The sequence below is a fragment of the Seriola dumerili genome, unplaced genomic scaffold (genome assembly GCF_002260705.1).
Source record: "Seriola dumerili isolate Sdu_G_001 unplaced genomic scaffold, Sdu_1.0 BDQW01000177.1, whole genome shotgun sequence".
Lineage (NCBI taxonomy): Eukaryota > Metazoa > Chordata > Actinopteri > Carangiformes > Carangidae > Seriola > Seriola dumerili.
In genome coordinates this window covers 1,438,800-1,453,321 of record NW_019174432.1, presented here as the reverse complement: position 1 = coordinate 1,453,321, position 14,522 = coordinate 1,438,800, and the positions used below count along the sequence as shown (strand labels likewise).

General features: G+C 41.0%; 1 protein-coding gene across 2 annotated transcripts; it reads left to right on the top strand.

The window, feature by feature from the left end:
* Positions 1 to 250: 250 nt before the first annotated feature.
* LOC111227353 (protein transport protein Sec24C-like) lies at positions 251 to 12,024 on the top strand. 2 transcript variants are annotated; one of them, XM_022752803.1, is made up of 21 exons: positions 251 to 476; positions 969 to 1,706; positions 2,033 to 2,091; positions 2,644 to 2,697; positions 3,057 to 3,168; positions 3,729 to 3,856; positions 4,099 to 4,231; positions 4,384 to 4,493; positions 4,986 to 5,098; positions 5,326 to 5,517; positions 6,229 to 6,325; positions 6,538 to 6,642; positions 7,406 to 7,573; positions 8,303 to 8,399; positions 8,495 to 8,643; positions 8,792 to 8,930; positions 9,376 to 9,497; positions 9,649 to 9,828; positions 10,514 to 10,711; positions 10,932 to 11,021; positions 11,868 to 12,024. In XM_022752803.1, the coding sequence occupies exons 2-21, from the start codon at positions 1,016 to 1,018 to the stop codon at positions 12,006 to 12,008; spliced, it is 3,078 nt and encodes a 1,025-aa protein (XP_022608524.1). In that variant the 5' UTR covers positions 251 to 476; positions 969 to 1,015; the 3' UTR covers positions 12,009 to 12,024. The 2 variants fall into 2 exon arrangements, with proteins under 2 accessions (XP_022608524.1, XP_022608523.1); XM_022752802.1 differs by having other exon boundaries at positions 4,096 to 4,231.
* Positions 12,025 to 14,522: the final 2,498 nt, after the last annotated feature.

Here is a 14,522-nt window from a genome sequence, read left to right as displayed (position 1 = left end):
CTTAATTAGTCTCCACCACTGCATACAGTTTTATTTATTAATTTAATTTATTGAAGAAAGTATAATCTATTTACTTTTTAGATAGTTATACATAGATAGTTTAGATAGTTTATTGCTTTTTGTATTTTGTATTTTCAAATTCTGTTTTTCTTGTCCCCAAGTATCGCAGACTTTTAGTTTGAAAGGAAATGCGGAAACGCGTTGTGGTGATTCTTGCTAACTTATATGCTAACATTGCAGCAGGGCTCAGCGTCATGGACGCAACCGGCTGTGGTCGAACTCATGACCTCAAAGATGAACTAGTGTCGCATTGTGGATTCTTTATTTTAATATAACGGAGAGAAAAGCAAATTATTAACTTTAGTCTCTCTAAAGAGTTTCGCTTCCGTCTCAGCTGAGGGGAAATGAAGACGCTAACGTTAGTAACGTTGACGAACAACGGCCGCACGCGAGGTGGATTCCGTTGATGTCCAAAGGTATCGAATCAAATCTTTTATTACTTAAAAAATAAGGTTGCTTTTCTTCAAATTGAGCTTTTAATCTTTTATTTCACGTTGTCTGTTCTGTGGAAGCACTGGCTGTCCAGTGTCCGTAAAAGGCTTTCACATCCACAAGAGCACCTGTGTGTTGTGGGCAAATATTAGCTAGCGTCAGTTACAGAATAAACAGTTAAACAATTAACCGGGGCATAATGATTTTTTTAGACGTTTTGCTCCAACGATGATGTGTTTCTATCAAGTAGTTTAGGTAACGTGATGCTGGTGTGACAGCGCTAACTGCATTGGTCAGAGGATTAGAGTTTTCAAAGATGTAGGGTCTAAAAATACACACTTTGCTTTTTATTGTTTGCAGGCAGCCTTAAGCTATCTGCAACAGACATTGTCATTTTGAAATATGTGAGAGGAAAACAGGGAGAGTCGCATCACGACCCTGGAGGTGATTTTTGCATGTTTGTATTGCCTCGCTAGGTCCCGCCTCCGACGAGAAACGCACCTATCAGTGATGGTTATGGAGGATGATGGCCGTCCCCACAGCCAATCAGAACCAGACACCCTGTTACCAGTGGGCGGGACAGAACGGCTGGTCCACAGCTTCATCTCCAGGACCCTTCTATAATCATCTGCCCAGCGTTCAGCATCTCAGCCTATGCTCACCTTCTGACCAGAGACCATGTTACGGCCACCTTCAGGCTTCGAACCAGGGCTGCCTGAGCAACCTCAATGCCTTTTCATCCAGAAACAGCAGCGATCACAGTACGCTCTATGCTAATAATGCTGAGCAGAGTGTGCAGCATATCATTCCTAGTGCCCATGTTTCATCCATGGTTCCAGCTGCAGGCCAAGGAAAAAATATACCTCCATGTTCTCTCTCTCTTATGAACAATGGGACACAGCCTTGCAAGTCCCAACAAATGTCACCTTACGTTGCTCACAGCCCTTACCAAGCAATATCTCCCCCTTTCCAGCCTCCATACACACATCAAGGTTCACTGAATGGACCTCAGTCACCACAACAAAAACATCTGCCCATTAGCCAACCATCATTTGGACAATGTGTAAACCAGAATCCACAGTGTACACCCCAGCCTGCATTTGAGAGGGCAAATATGGAGTCTGCTGTTAGTGCTGGATATATCCACAATTATGCCTCACCCGACTCTCCTATCCAACAGCAGCCTCAGTGGACACCTCCACTACACTCTAGAGGTAGGTTAATGTGTAATATGTACATGATGTACTTACATGCATGTTGCAGAGCCTCCTGCATGAGTAAAGATGAAGTAGTCAAAGTTGAGCAACATTGGTGAGTAAAATTGTGAGTATCTTAAGCTCCAGACCAGTGGCACTATAAGAAAAAATTTTATTGCTTTATCCCCATCATTCAGGGTGTATACCACCATTGCACTGATCAAAGTGCATCTTTAATTCTTCCAAATAAGTGTTGCAGTCTGAATGAAAACAGCCCACTTTCGAATTTAATACTCTAGTCTGAATCTTTCCTCCATTGTCTGGCTCCTCTGTTTTCTCCTCAGGAACCATAAAAGAGTTTGTTCCAAGTACAGCTGCACAGGACAGGAACATCACACCACAGGTGGGGGAAATAAAGTTAAAGCATTAAAACTGTTTTAATGTAGAGGTTATTACTAACACAAATGTGTTTTTTCCTAATTGATTAACCAGCAGATTATTTTCTCAGTTAACTGATTAATTGTTCGGCCTGTAAAATGTCACAAAATAGTGAAAAATGTTCATCACAGCTTCACCAATTCACATCTTCAAATGTGTTGTTTTGTTCAAGCTACCGTCCAAAGCTTAAAGATGTTTTGTTTACAATGCTTTAAAACAGAGAATGGCATCAAATCCTCACATTGGAGAAGTTAGAACCAGAGAAGGATTGTTGTTTTTGCCTGAAGAAAATATTGAAATGAACATCAAAATAGTCAACTCTAGTAGAGATTCACCCTTAAACTTTAAAGCAGTAACCACTATGTACCTTGCAAAAAAAAGACATCTTTCTAGACTCAGATTAGCTGCAGTTCTATAAAATGTACAGTCTAGAAAACAAAATCTCACAAAAAACTGTCTCAGTATGTAAGAATATTGTCAACTTTCATGTATAAGTCTTTAAATTTTCTCTCTGCAGTCTCCCAACTCTGAGTCTCGTTATGGCCTGGACCCAGAGCTGCTGCCCAGTGCTGTAAGTTCTTTCATTGTCTCTCTTCACATCTTTTCTTGACTGACTTCCACACTGCATTACAAAGCATCATATCAGTTGACATGCTTCATATGCTGTTGATGTGTGTTGCCCTTTACAGTACTTGTTTTAGAAAGCTAGTAAAATGGCTAGAGGTCGAGTATGGCAAGTAAAGGGACCAGTGCTTGTGTTAGTGACACTGCTATTACTAAGTAGATGCGAGTGAACGACATTCCAAGACTCTTGGGCGACATATATATATATTGCTTATTAGTAATTTGATATATGTTCATACAAAGGCCACAAAGGCTATTCTTGCTGATTGACATAGGTGCACCTTTGTCTCGCTCTGTCTGTGTCAGGTGAAGGTAATTGCAGAGGACAGGGCAGAGTGGGAGGGCAAGGTCTTCGTCGCAGAGCCTTTTTCTCGTCTTCCTCCTCTGGCAACGACTTCCTGTATCATCGAAGACAGAGGTAAATGTGCACAATCAGTCTGTATCTGTCACAAAGATCCACTAAATAAAAATGTGTTCACCCAGTACTATGGGTGTAGATTTCATTCTTAACACTGCATCAACATTACGTTCAACATTGCTTTCAACATTATTTTCAGCATTATGACTGAAATTCCAGCAACTTTATACACTGTGCACAATGAATGTTTTTAGAGCTCAATTAAACGTGGATTTGGGGATGTCAAATGAAAAAATTAACTTTTACTTAATACTTTTACTGCAGCCTGTTGAATAACATCGATGTGATGTCTCGTCAATTAAATGTGGAAGGTTGCAAGGTCAACAGCTTGTTACTCCGCCTTGAGATTAGTTCATGCATGCTAAATGTTGCTGGACATCAGTTTATTAACAGCTGTAGTTTGGTCAGACAGAAGAAAGCATAACAACGATTCCTGTCTACCCTTCAAGTGTGCAGTGGAAGTTAGAGCGACTCATATTCAGATTTTTAATTGTGTGTGTTTGACGTAACTTTACGTCAACATTCATATCATTATTGACCTTGTCTCTGTTGAACTCTAGGTAACACAAGTCCTTTTGCCATCCGTTCCACCTCATACTGTGTGCCCTGCGAAAGTCAGACCGCCCTGCTCAGTCGTTTGCCGCTGGGAGCTCTGGTCACTCCTCTGGCAAAACAAAGTCCTGGAGAGGTCAGTTTTTAGCTTCTTTGCTTAGTCTTTAATCTATTTTAAAAATCATATAGAAAAATAAAGGAAATGACAAATAACAACTCACAAATAAAGAAACTCAAAACATCCTAGAGATTTTTTTCCTGGAAGTGAAGTCATACACCAATATTTTGTATCACTACAACTAACCTATGTGCTGTTTACAGTGATGGTTTCTGTGAAGATGCTGAAGTGTATAAATGTGCATTTGTTGTCTCTAGAAGCCTCTCCCAGTTTGCAAAGAGTCAGAGTGTGTTGTGGGATGTAGTTGGTGTGGAGCCTCCATGTGCCCGGCGATGGGCTGGCAGGACTGTGGTCAGAGATTTTACTGCCCCTTCTGTGGTAAACTCAGTGAAGGTAAGATTTAACATTGAGCATCTTGAACTGCCCTGGGTCAATTTATTTGTCACATCCTGTGTGTTAAGCAGTTGCACCTAACCTGGTTGTAGTTTTCTGAGCTTGTTGCTTCATTTTCATGCAACAACATCTCTTGTCTCTTTGTGTCTCAGTGCCGTGGCAACACTACCAGCCCACCAGGGGGGTGGAGGGGGTTCGGGTCGATAAAGACAAGAGGCCTGAACTCAGTCTGGGGTCATATGAGATTCTCAATTCTCAGACGGTTAGTTTCCCTTACTATAATTATCAGTTTTGCATGTAAGTTGTTATTATTAGCAGCTGTTGAATATGTGATTTGTCAAACATATGTACATGTGTGTGTCGTGGGAAGCAGCAGTCTGGACACTGAATGTGTGAGACAGTCACTTTGCAATACAATAATGCTAAAGCATCTGGAATAGAAGAACCAAGGGTCATTAAGATTCATTTTGATTAGTTTTATATGTGACTTTTTATGAGGATTTGTGTAACCTGATACCAATTTATATGATGATTTGAATATTTTTGGATTTGAATTGGTGCAACAAAATGAAATTTGAAAATATCACTCAGGAAACTAATAATCCAGTAATTAACTAACTTATGTTGCAACCCTCGTTTGATGTAGTAAATTGTAACTATAACTGGGTAATAACAGTGGAAATAGTGAAATCTCAGCCCCCAGAATAATGACTCTTTTATATTTATGAGGAAAATTGTTGTCCTTGTATCTCAGGGTGAACCTGCTGCACTGCTGCTAGCCATAGACGTGTCTGCCTCAGCGCTGAGAGGAGGACATTTGGAGTTTATAACACAACAAATACACACTCTGCTCACCTCTCTGAACAGGTAAAACACACACACTCCCCCCACCACACTAAATACGTACACACACACACACACACACGCGCACACACACACACACACACACACACACACACACACACACACACACACACACACACACACACGTGTACAGTATTTTGCAGCCTGCACAGTAGTACCCCTGTGCATGTTTGGAAGATGCAAGAAAAACAGGAACAATGATCTATTGATCTTTCATCTTATTTGTGTAGGGAAGATGGTGACGCCTTGTCGGATGTCCGCGTCGGCTTGATGACGTATGACAGAAGGATCCACCTGTACAACCTCAGCCCCGCCCTGTCTCGCCCTCACATGCTGGTCATCACAGAGACAGAAGACCTGCAGCTTCCCGTGAGGGAGGGGCTTCTGGTGTCCCTCAAAGACTGTATAGACAGCATCGACAGGTAACAGACATGTTTACTGACCATTTTGTCAGACAAATGTATTTTGCGAAGTCTGTATGCTGGACTGACACAGTGGAAATTCTGCTCATTCTTTCATACATTAATATTTTCATTTTATGTTCATGTTCTAGCTTTACAAAGTGAACCTAAAATCTGATGAGTTCAGTTTTTGCTTTAAGATTTCAATTTGAAAAGCATCCATTTAAAATCAGTTGATCCCAGCAGCTGGAAGTGGACCAATCAGAACTGACACTGACACCTCATACCCCTTTGAAACTCCAGAATTCCCTGTAATTTAAGAAGAATTTAGTATTTTGAGAACAGTCAGTTTTTTCTAGCTTGAAAATCAGAAGAAAACGACAGTGATAAAGCTGTGATTGACTTTTTTGTTTTTGTTTTGATTCATCAGCTGTAGGAGGAACTGACACTTGTCTGAGGGTCATTAGCCTAAATGGCAATGTTGGGTGGCAGCATCTTCCCTTCTTTGTAGGCAGACATGCACACATGTAAAATTGATGCTTAGTATGTGCACTACAAGAAAAAATTCTCAGTGCTCAGAAAGTAATAAAATACTTTCCTTCAAATAAAATTGACAAAGTGAAAATACTTTTGCTGCATTGCTGAAGATAATTTCATCTCTTTTGTGTCATTTGGCATAAAGTGAACACAGATTCCTGTTGTTTCATTGTCTGTGTGTTTCTGTGTGTGTAGTGTGCTGCAGCTTATTCCTCAGTTCAGTGCAGAGTGTGATGACTCTAGTGGAGTTCCAGTGGAGCTGCCGGTCAAAGCCGGGCTAGCTGTACTGCAGGTTGGTTATCATGACTTCCTATTCTACATCCATTGGAAGTTTTATTTTGTGTGTTGTGGCTGTATGACTATGGATAAAACCATAATCCTGATTATTTTACAATCTGTCAGTATTTCTGGAAAAACGTTATTTTACTGATGGTTAGTTTAAAAAAGAGTTAAAAAAAAAAAAAAAAGCAATTTAATGTGATTGTTTGTTTGTGTGTTTATTAGGCTTTGGGTTGTCCTGGCAAGCTGCTGATCTTCCATACTGCCTCTCTGATAGAGACGGGACACACAAACTCCTCCTCAGGGTTCTTTGGCTCCAACAAACCAAAGGTACATTTAATACACACTCTGTGTAACAAACCAAGTAGTGGCATCATTCAACCAAGTTTGATAAGGGTCACTCACGGTGAAGTGCCCTTAAGCTTGAACCCTTATCAACTCTAGTGGGTGCTTCAGTTGACCTCTGACCTTTCTGTTGAGAGGAAGGAAGCAAACAATAGCAAAGACCTTATTGGTAAGTCTTGCCAGCAGCCATCCTGGCAACGCCTCCAGGCAGTTATTGCAGGCTAACAATATCAGGCCCCTATCTAGATGAAGAGAGTCATAACTTCACTGTCGTAGGTCACCGGGGCATAAAAACCGCTTCAAAAGTTTGGTGACTTTTCCCCAAAATAATGTTTAAAATGCTTTGGCCCCACAGATTATACTGCTACTACGCATGCACGAGTGCAGCTCATCCCACCAGAGCAAGAGTTTATGTCTGATGTTTGAATAAATGAAGTTGAGGCAGTGTTTGTTTTGATAATCATTTTCCATAGACAACTAGCACAAAGTTTGACAGTAGACTAGAAAGTCGGCTTTCACTCGTGAGCCAACTAGTTTTTTTCTGCTGTGAAGCTCAACTATGCGCTTGCATCAGTGCAGCAACATTTACTGGCTTGATATGGGGCAGGATATGTGTCATACAACCGCCATCTTTGGCGTTAAGGACTTTTCTATCCAGGATTCTTTAAGTGGTTTGCTGTGTGGAGTTATAACGTGTGTTTCACAATTGTATTGCTGCATTAATTTCCTGCTCTTTTGTTTTTCCCAGTCCATCTTTCAGCCATCAGAGCCAGCCGTCTCTTTGGCCAAGGAGTGCGTCCGTCAGGGCTGCGGCGTTCACCTGTTTGTCCTGTCCCAACAAGACGTGGGTGGGGCTTGGCCCGGGCACATTCCATATCTTACAGGCGGAGCTCTGCACACCTACAGCCACCTCCAGGTATTTCAGCAGCTCCTCCTGTTGTAACACAACATGTGGCACAAAATTAACTGCATAAAAAAGACATGTCATGACATCTTTGATAATTGAGTCTGCCTGCCAGCACATGTGAATTTCATTGATTAACTCTTTGTATATTGTTTGTTTAATGTTTACAAAAACATTCAGTTTTACGGTGGTTATCTGCCAAACTATTTCTTGGCTCTCAACAGTTGATCACCCAGCAGAAACTGCAACCAAGAAACAGTCTGGCACATAATCTGTAGAAACCTAAAGTGCTTTTCGTAAGGATCAAACAAAGGAGATATAGCCTGTTAATTAGTGACCTTTAGATGTGCCCGCAGGTGGACTTTTATTATCACTGGACAGAGCCAGGCTAGATGTTTTGGCTTGTTTCCACTTTTCATGCTAAGCTAAGCTAACCAGCATGGCATGAAAGTGAAAAATTCATATATTCTAAAGTGTTGAACTATTCCTTTAAGTAAAATTACAGAACTGGCAACTGGCTAGAGATCCTTAAATCCAAAGAGTTGCCTTGAATTGTTGGCCGAGATTTATGTTGCGCTCATATTTTTTCAAAATATGGCTAATTATTCAGCTTCTGTCATCACTTTAAAGCAGCTGATAGTGCAGCATGGAAGTGGTGTGTGACTGGAACATGCTGAGCATACAGAATTACAGTATTGCATGTTTTATTGTAGACGGCTATTTTTCAAATTTCCACTACAGGGAGAATTGGACAGAGAACGTTTCAGCGCTGATCTAAAGAGGACTGTAGATGTGGACACAGGCTACAAGGCTGAGCTCAGGATTTTTGTCAACAAAGGTGAGAGATTTTTTTTTTTTTGAAAAGTGTGATCATGCAGCGAGTGTCCTTTTTCAAAATGCCCATGATTCCAATATTTGTACCTGTCTCACCAGATTTACGTGTGTCCGGCTGTTTTGGGCTGTTTGTCCCCGGACCGAGCCCCGGCCATGTCGCCATGGCAACCCTTGATTGGAGGACAACACTGGCTGTGGAGCTTGCCCACACCAGAGCTCTGGATGAGACACGAGGTGTAGCCATACAGGTGGGTTAATGTTCACGATCATCAAGAAATCATCAGCATCAGAAATGGTTTAGACAGCATCAGTGCCACAGGCTTTTTATTAGACTTGTTCTTCTTCTTCTTTCTTTTTTTTAACCATAATCCTCCTCTTCCCCCTCTTGTGTCCCAGACTGTATTGTCTTACAGCACACAGACAGGAGACAGGAGGACCAGGGTTCACACTCTGACCCTGCGCTGCTCACGTCAGCTACAGGATGCTTTCCGCCACTACCAGGCCCAAACTCTACTCACCTTCTACTGCAAGAAGAGTAAGGAACTTGCACTGTACATTATTGGATTATTTAGGTTTTAAACTATGATATAAAAATACAAAATCAACAACTGCAGCAAAGTTCGACTGTGGGCAAAAGTACAGTCAGACATCTAGCACTGTTACTGAACGTCTGTTAATGTCAAATTAATATTGAAACCATAATATGATATCCACAAACAAATGCGAACATGACCACAGTAACTGAGTGATAACTGAACCTGCGATTATGTTATGTGCTGTATTTGTATTTCTGTCACAATGAAGATTTTTCACCTTCACTTGTAAATGTAATAGAAAATACAATGTATTCACTGTGTAAAATACAGAAAAGATACAAGTCTCCTGTGTAATGACCATATTTATTTTCAGTAATTTGTCTCAAAAAAGCCATTTGAATTTAAAATGTCAGGAGTTATTTGTGTTCTGATTTGTGTGTTCAGTGTACTGTGCAGTGTTGGAGCGCCCTCTACAGGAGCTGAGGGAGGAACTGCAGACAGAGATAACAGAAGCATTGACGTCCTACCGCAAACACTGCTGCTCTGCCTCAGTGTCTGCAGGACAGGTGAGGGTTGGAAACAGAATATACTTAATAGTTTTACATTTTTCCGGAAGCATAAAGTTTCCTTTTTTCTTACGAAGTAAGAGGGTGCACTGTTGGAAACGTCTAAAAAGTTTCATTTATGTACTATACTCTCTCTCTCTGTGTTTTGCAGCTGGTCCTTCCTCAGTACCTGCGAGCTCTTCCTGTTTACATCAACAGTCTGAGGAAGAGCGAGGTGCTGCTGCCGGGCCTGAGGAGCTCCATCCACCAGCGACTGCAGCAGCACTGCCAGGTGCTCAGCATGGACACCTGCAGCACCGCCACACACTTCTACCCTCTGCTGCTGCCTCTGGTCAGTACAATCAGCACACAGGAGTTTGTCTTGATCAGAGTGAGGCCTGATGTTTGGAGGTTAAATTCTGCACTAGAGAACTAAAGGACAGAATATTCAGTAGTGGCATGAAATATTGACTTTTAATGACTTAGAGCACTTTAGTATGAGTAAATAAAATCAGTTTTAACATCAGCAACTGTCACAAAATATGCCAACCATTCTTTGTGGTCACACAGTGAATGGGACTTAATTGGAAGAGTAGCAGCTCTATGTATATGCAAGATGTACTAGGCTGACATGATCAGTGTTGCTTTTTGTGATAACTTAACTCTCTGCATTAGTGTTTTAAATTTTTTCATTTTTTAAAATTGTCTTTATTTTACACTGTGGTATTTTTGTGTAATCTTAAATTAAACGTAAAAACCTGACATTGTGTACAGAAAAAAAGATGTGGTGATGAAAGTACAATCTACATTTTCATAAAAAAAAACTAACAAAAAAAAACAGCGTAAAAGGAGGAAGAAGCTCGTTCACTGTTTTGCAAAGCAAAGCGATAGTCTTTCCTTCCATTTTAAAAACAATTATCAGTAACAGGCAGGTCATGTTGGGGAAGTGTTTTGCTTTTGTAGTTTTGGTCAGACAGAATCACTAAATGTGTGTCACATTCGTGTTATTTAAATTTTCTGTCCTTTCTCACCTGCAGCCTCTGTCAGTTGAGAACTACGACCCTCCAAACCCAGAGAAGGCGCTGCGCTGCTGTGCCGCCAGCCTGGAGCCCAGGGCTCTGTATTTGGTCCACGCACCCCTCACTCTGCTGCTCTGGGTGGGCACTCAAGTCCCAGCAAGCACCCTGGTCGATCTCTTCAACACCACTTGCTTCTCCTCCCTGCCCTCTGGAGAGGTAAGAGATTACAGTAATGCTGCACCTGCTACAGTAGATTTAGCTTAGTTATAAAAATGTAATGTAAGATGAAATGAGCATTTTAATTTGTGGACAATGTAAAAAATTTAAAATAATATAATAATAATCTAATTGGCTGCAAGTTTTCATGTAAATGTTACAGGGTGTATGTGTGTGTGTGTGTGTGTGTGTGTGTGTGTGTGTGTGTGTGTGTCTCCAGACCAAGCTGCCAGTTCTTGACAACCCTCTGTCCGTTAGCATTCGATCCCTCATCAACACACTGAACTCCCAGGTGCCCTGCGCCCGCCAGGTGAGCTGCTGCTTGAGGCCAAGATTTTGTATTTCAACAACAGTCCCATGAGTCGGCCAACGTGACCTTAATGACCTTAAGTTACACAGCTGCTGTCTCAATATGTGAGGCTGATGAACATGTCCTCTCTTGCCAGACTCTTGTTGTCGGTCTAGTTCTCCTTGTACTGCGTTTACGTCGCCTCAGATGTTGTGTAAACTTCAGTTGCTCTTATATCTTCCACTCAGTGTCAAATGATGCTTTACACTACAAAGCTAGAAACAAAGGGAACACTACAGCTGACTGTCTGCCTTATTTACTTTGCATTAGTTATGCTAAGTAACTTTAGTAGACTTTAAAAAAAACAAAAAACAATTTAGCTCTTTAGATTCATGATCATCTTGCTACTTGTCACTGTATGAATCTTCTATTGTTTAATCTCTTAAATGAATCTGTTAAGATTTTGACTTTTTATCAATTTTTTATTGTTCAAGTAAACAAGCAAACAAACCTTTACCTCCAAACATTTACCAGTGGTTTGAAGGTAATCCAGAAAGTCCTTACAGAGCTGTAATGATAACTATCTGCTCTATTCCACTTTAAAGGCATTAATTGAAACAGAAATGTAACTGTGGACTGCCCCTTAATGTGGCCATCAGCGTTACAGTGGCGGACAGTTGAGAGCTCTGCATTTGAAAAGCAGGACTTTAATTAAGATCCCAGACAATGTTTGAGGTGAAACCATCACTTTTTTACCGTCCTCCACATCCGCAATAAAATCGAAATCATGATAAATGTTTCAAAGTGGGATTTGACTGATGATGCACCTCTTGTTGCCACTGACAAGACTTTATCTTTCTGTCTCAGCTGTGGGTGGTGAAGCAGGGTGACACCTGTGAGGAGGCTCTGCAGCGCCACCTGGTGGAGGACAAGAGTCCCAACGGGGGAGCGTCCTACGCAGACTTCCTCTACCATCTTCACGTCAACTCTGTCCGGCTGCTGCAGTGACCCGCACACACACACACATACATATTTTCTCTGGGTGCATTATCTCCTACAAAAGATGACACTGCAGCATATTTGACCTAAAAAAACAAATAAACCAGAAGAAGAGGAAAAAAGTATTGTTAAAGATTGTTGGAAGTTGGAAACATTAAAGGCCTGTTATCAGCGAATCAGGCGATGCATGAGGACATTTTATGAGATAGATCATTTTATTTATTTAATGACTGCTATGATATCGTATGTGTGACGTGTGCTGTGATGAATGTGATCTGTGTTCCTCTGGTACTGTGTTTATGGTGTTAATTTATTCCTGCGTCATGACAATTCTCTAATCCGTGTCTGAGATTGGTCTGTGTGTTGGCCGTGTGTGCGCGTGCGTGTTCGTGTGTGTACGATGGACACAGTCGGGTGTGTGCATAATCTCCTGTAAATAAATGAAGGCTTTAATTGAACCTAGATATAAGTTTTAAATGTTTTTTTTCCAGTGCACTTTAGCCAAGGGGAGAAAATCTGTGGAACTTTCTAATTAATGTGTCTTAAATGGCATCCGGCAACAGCAGATGAGTATGTGACTCAGGAAGCCGAAAGGGCAACTGTCTAATGAGGCCAAGTGGCTAATAACTCTAATTGCCAGTATTTTTATTGCTTCAAGGGTGGGAAGCACTCGAGCATGTAGGTGTAGCGTGGGGGCGGAGTTAGAGGCGGTTGTGGGGTGGCACTTGTGTTATTTTTTTCATTTTCTATTTTACTCATATTCTGACGTCACTCACAAATTTGATGGGGCAGACCCTCTAACAACGAGACAATAAGTCTTCAGCCACGGTCAGGTTGTGTTACGCTGCATTCACACAGTGTCTGCAGAACGGAAAGAAGAAACACATCCATTATTCTGATTTGGTAGCGTTCACGGATTATTCCTAAGTGGTTAAACCTAGTGCTATATTACTGTTGTTGTGTTACATATGCGGAACACAAGTGAAACCAGATACAAACTGTATATCTCCAACAAAATTAGCTGAATATATTGTATTACGGTTCATATTAGATTTTATTTTGATGTAACTCCCAGCGATGATGCCATTTGTTACAATGTCTGGTTCTTCTCACCGTTTCTCTTCTCACATTTTTCTCACTTGTTTGTTCATAATCACGGTTTAAACGATATGATGTGAACAAAGCATAAGGCACACAGCGGTGCTTTGAGCAAAATGCTAACACGTCTTAGTTTAGCGCGTTAGCATTAGGACCAAACAGCACTAATTAGCACGAAACGCAAAGTACAGCTGAGGATAATTGAAATGTCATCAGTTCTGTAGGTATTCAAAGTATCGGACAAGTTAAAATTTTGACCAAGTGATGGCGCTGCTGCTAACGTTAAGGAAACACCATTTCATCTTCAAATTTCATGGCAATGCATCCAGTAGTAGTCGAGGTCAACCACATTAAAATTCATTAATCCATCCAGTAGCTGCTGAAATATTTTAGTCTGATGGACTGACCAACTGACCAACATTTCCATCCCTAGAGTCACACTGCTAGAAGTGCTAAACAAACATCTAATACTCTTCAAACGAGATGATGCAATTTCAAATGAGATCAGCCTCTCCAGCATGTGCTAGAGATGGTGTTGGAATTATGTGTAGGAGAAAAAAATAAATCCTGGTGCAAGTTGTTTGTAGGAAACTTTGATGTCAGTTAGTGATCTTTAAGTAAAGGTGGTGTTTCTGTCAAGTGCCATCGAGAGAGAGAGAAAGGTGCTGACGTTTTTCCATCTGATAAATCATTAGAAGTCAGAGGAGTCGATGCTGTAATATTTTTTGTTTTTGTTTATGAGATAATTAAGTTGATTAAAAGGGATGATCTCTAATTGCATAACATTTTATTTATTTATTTTTAATCATTTTTACTCTTTGACTCCTTGGACTCTGCTCAGCCCTGATCACACATCTTTTATTTTTGGATTTAGTCACTCACTTATCTTCCCAAATGTGCAACATACTTCACATTAATTGTCTGTGCAGAAATGAGCAACTCTCCTAAAAGTTATAATCAGTTTCTTTAGCCTCACGTGACGCCTCTGTAATCACCAACTGGAGGTCACATCATGTCCTCTGTCCAGTTTTTGAATCCGGTGCTACAGTACATCACGTCTTCATACCCACTCTGAAAGAAAAAAAGATCAACACGGCACATTCAAATGATTTCTCACTGTGTGTCCTGCCAAAAATCTGCTGATCACTCATGTCTAATGTGCACTGTTTTTTTTTATTGGCAGTGTGTGTAGGGCGTCCTGCTTTGGCGAATTTGTATCCTCAAGCCTTTTGGATGCAGCACAGATAGAGTCAGTGTGGGATCACACTGACCGAGAAGGTGTGGGCCGCTGGAGCAGAAGTTAAACTGCAAGTACTCTGAGTTTGACACTTTCTCTTGAGGCAAGAAGAATTTAAAATATGAATTAAAGAGATCAAATCAATGAAGAGAGATGACACCAGGCCAAGATGGTGTCGTCGGGGCTGA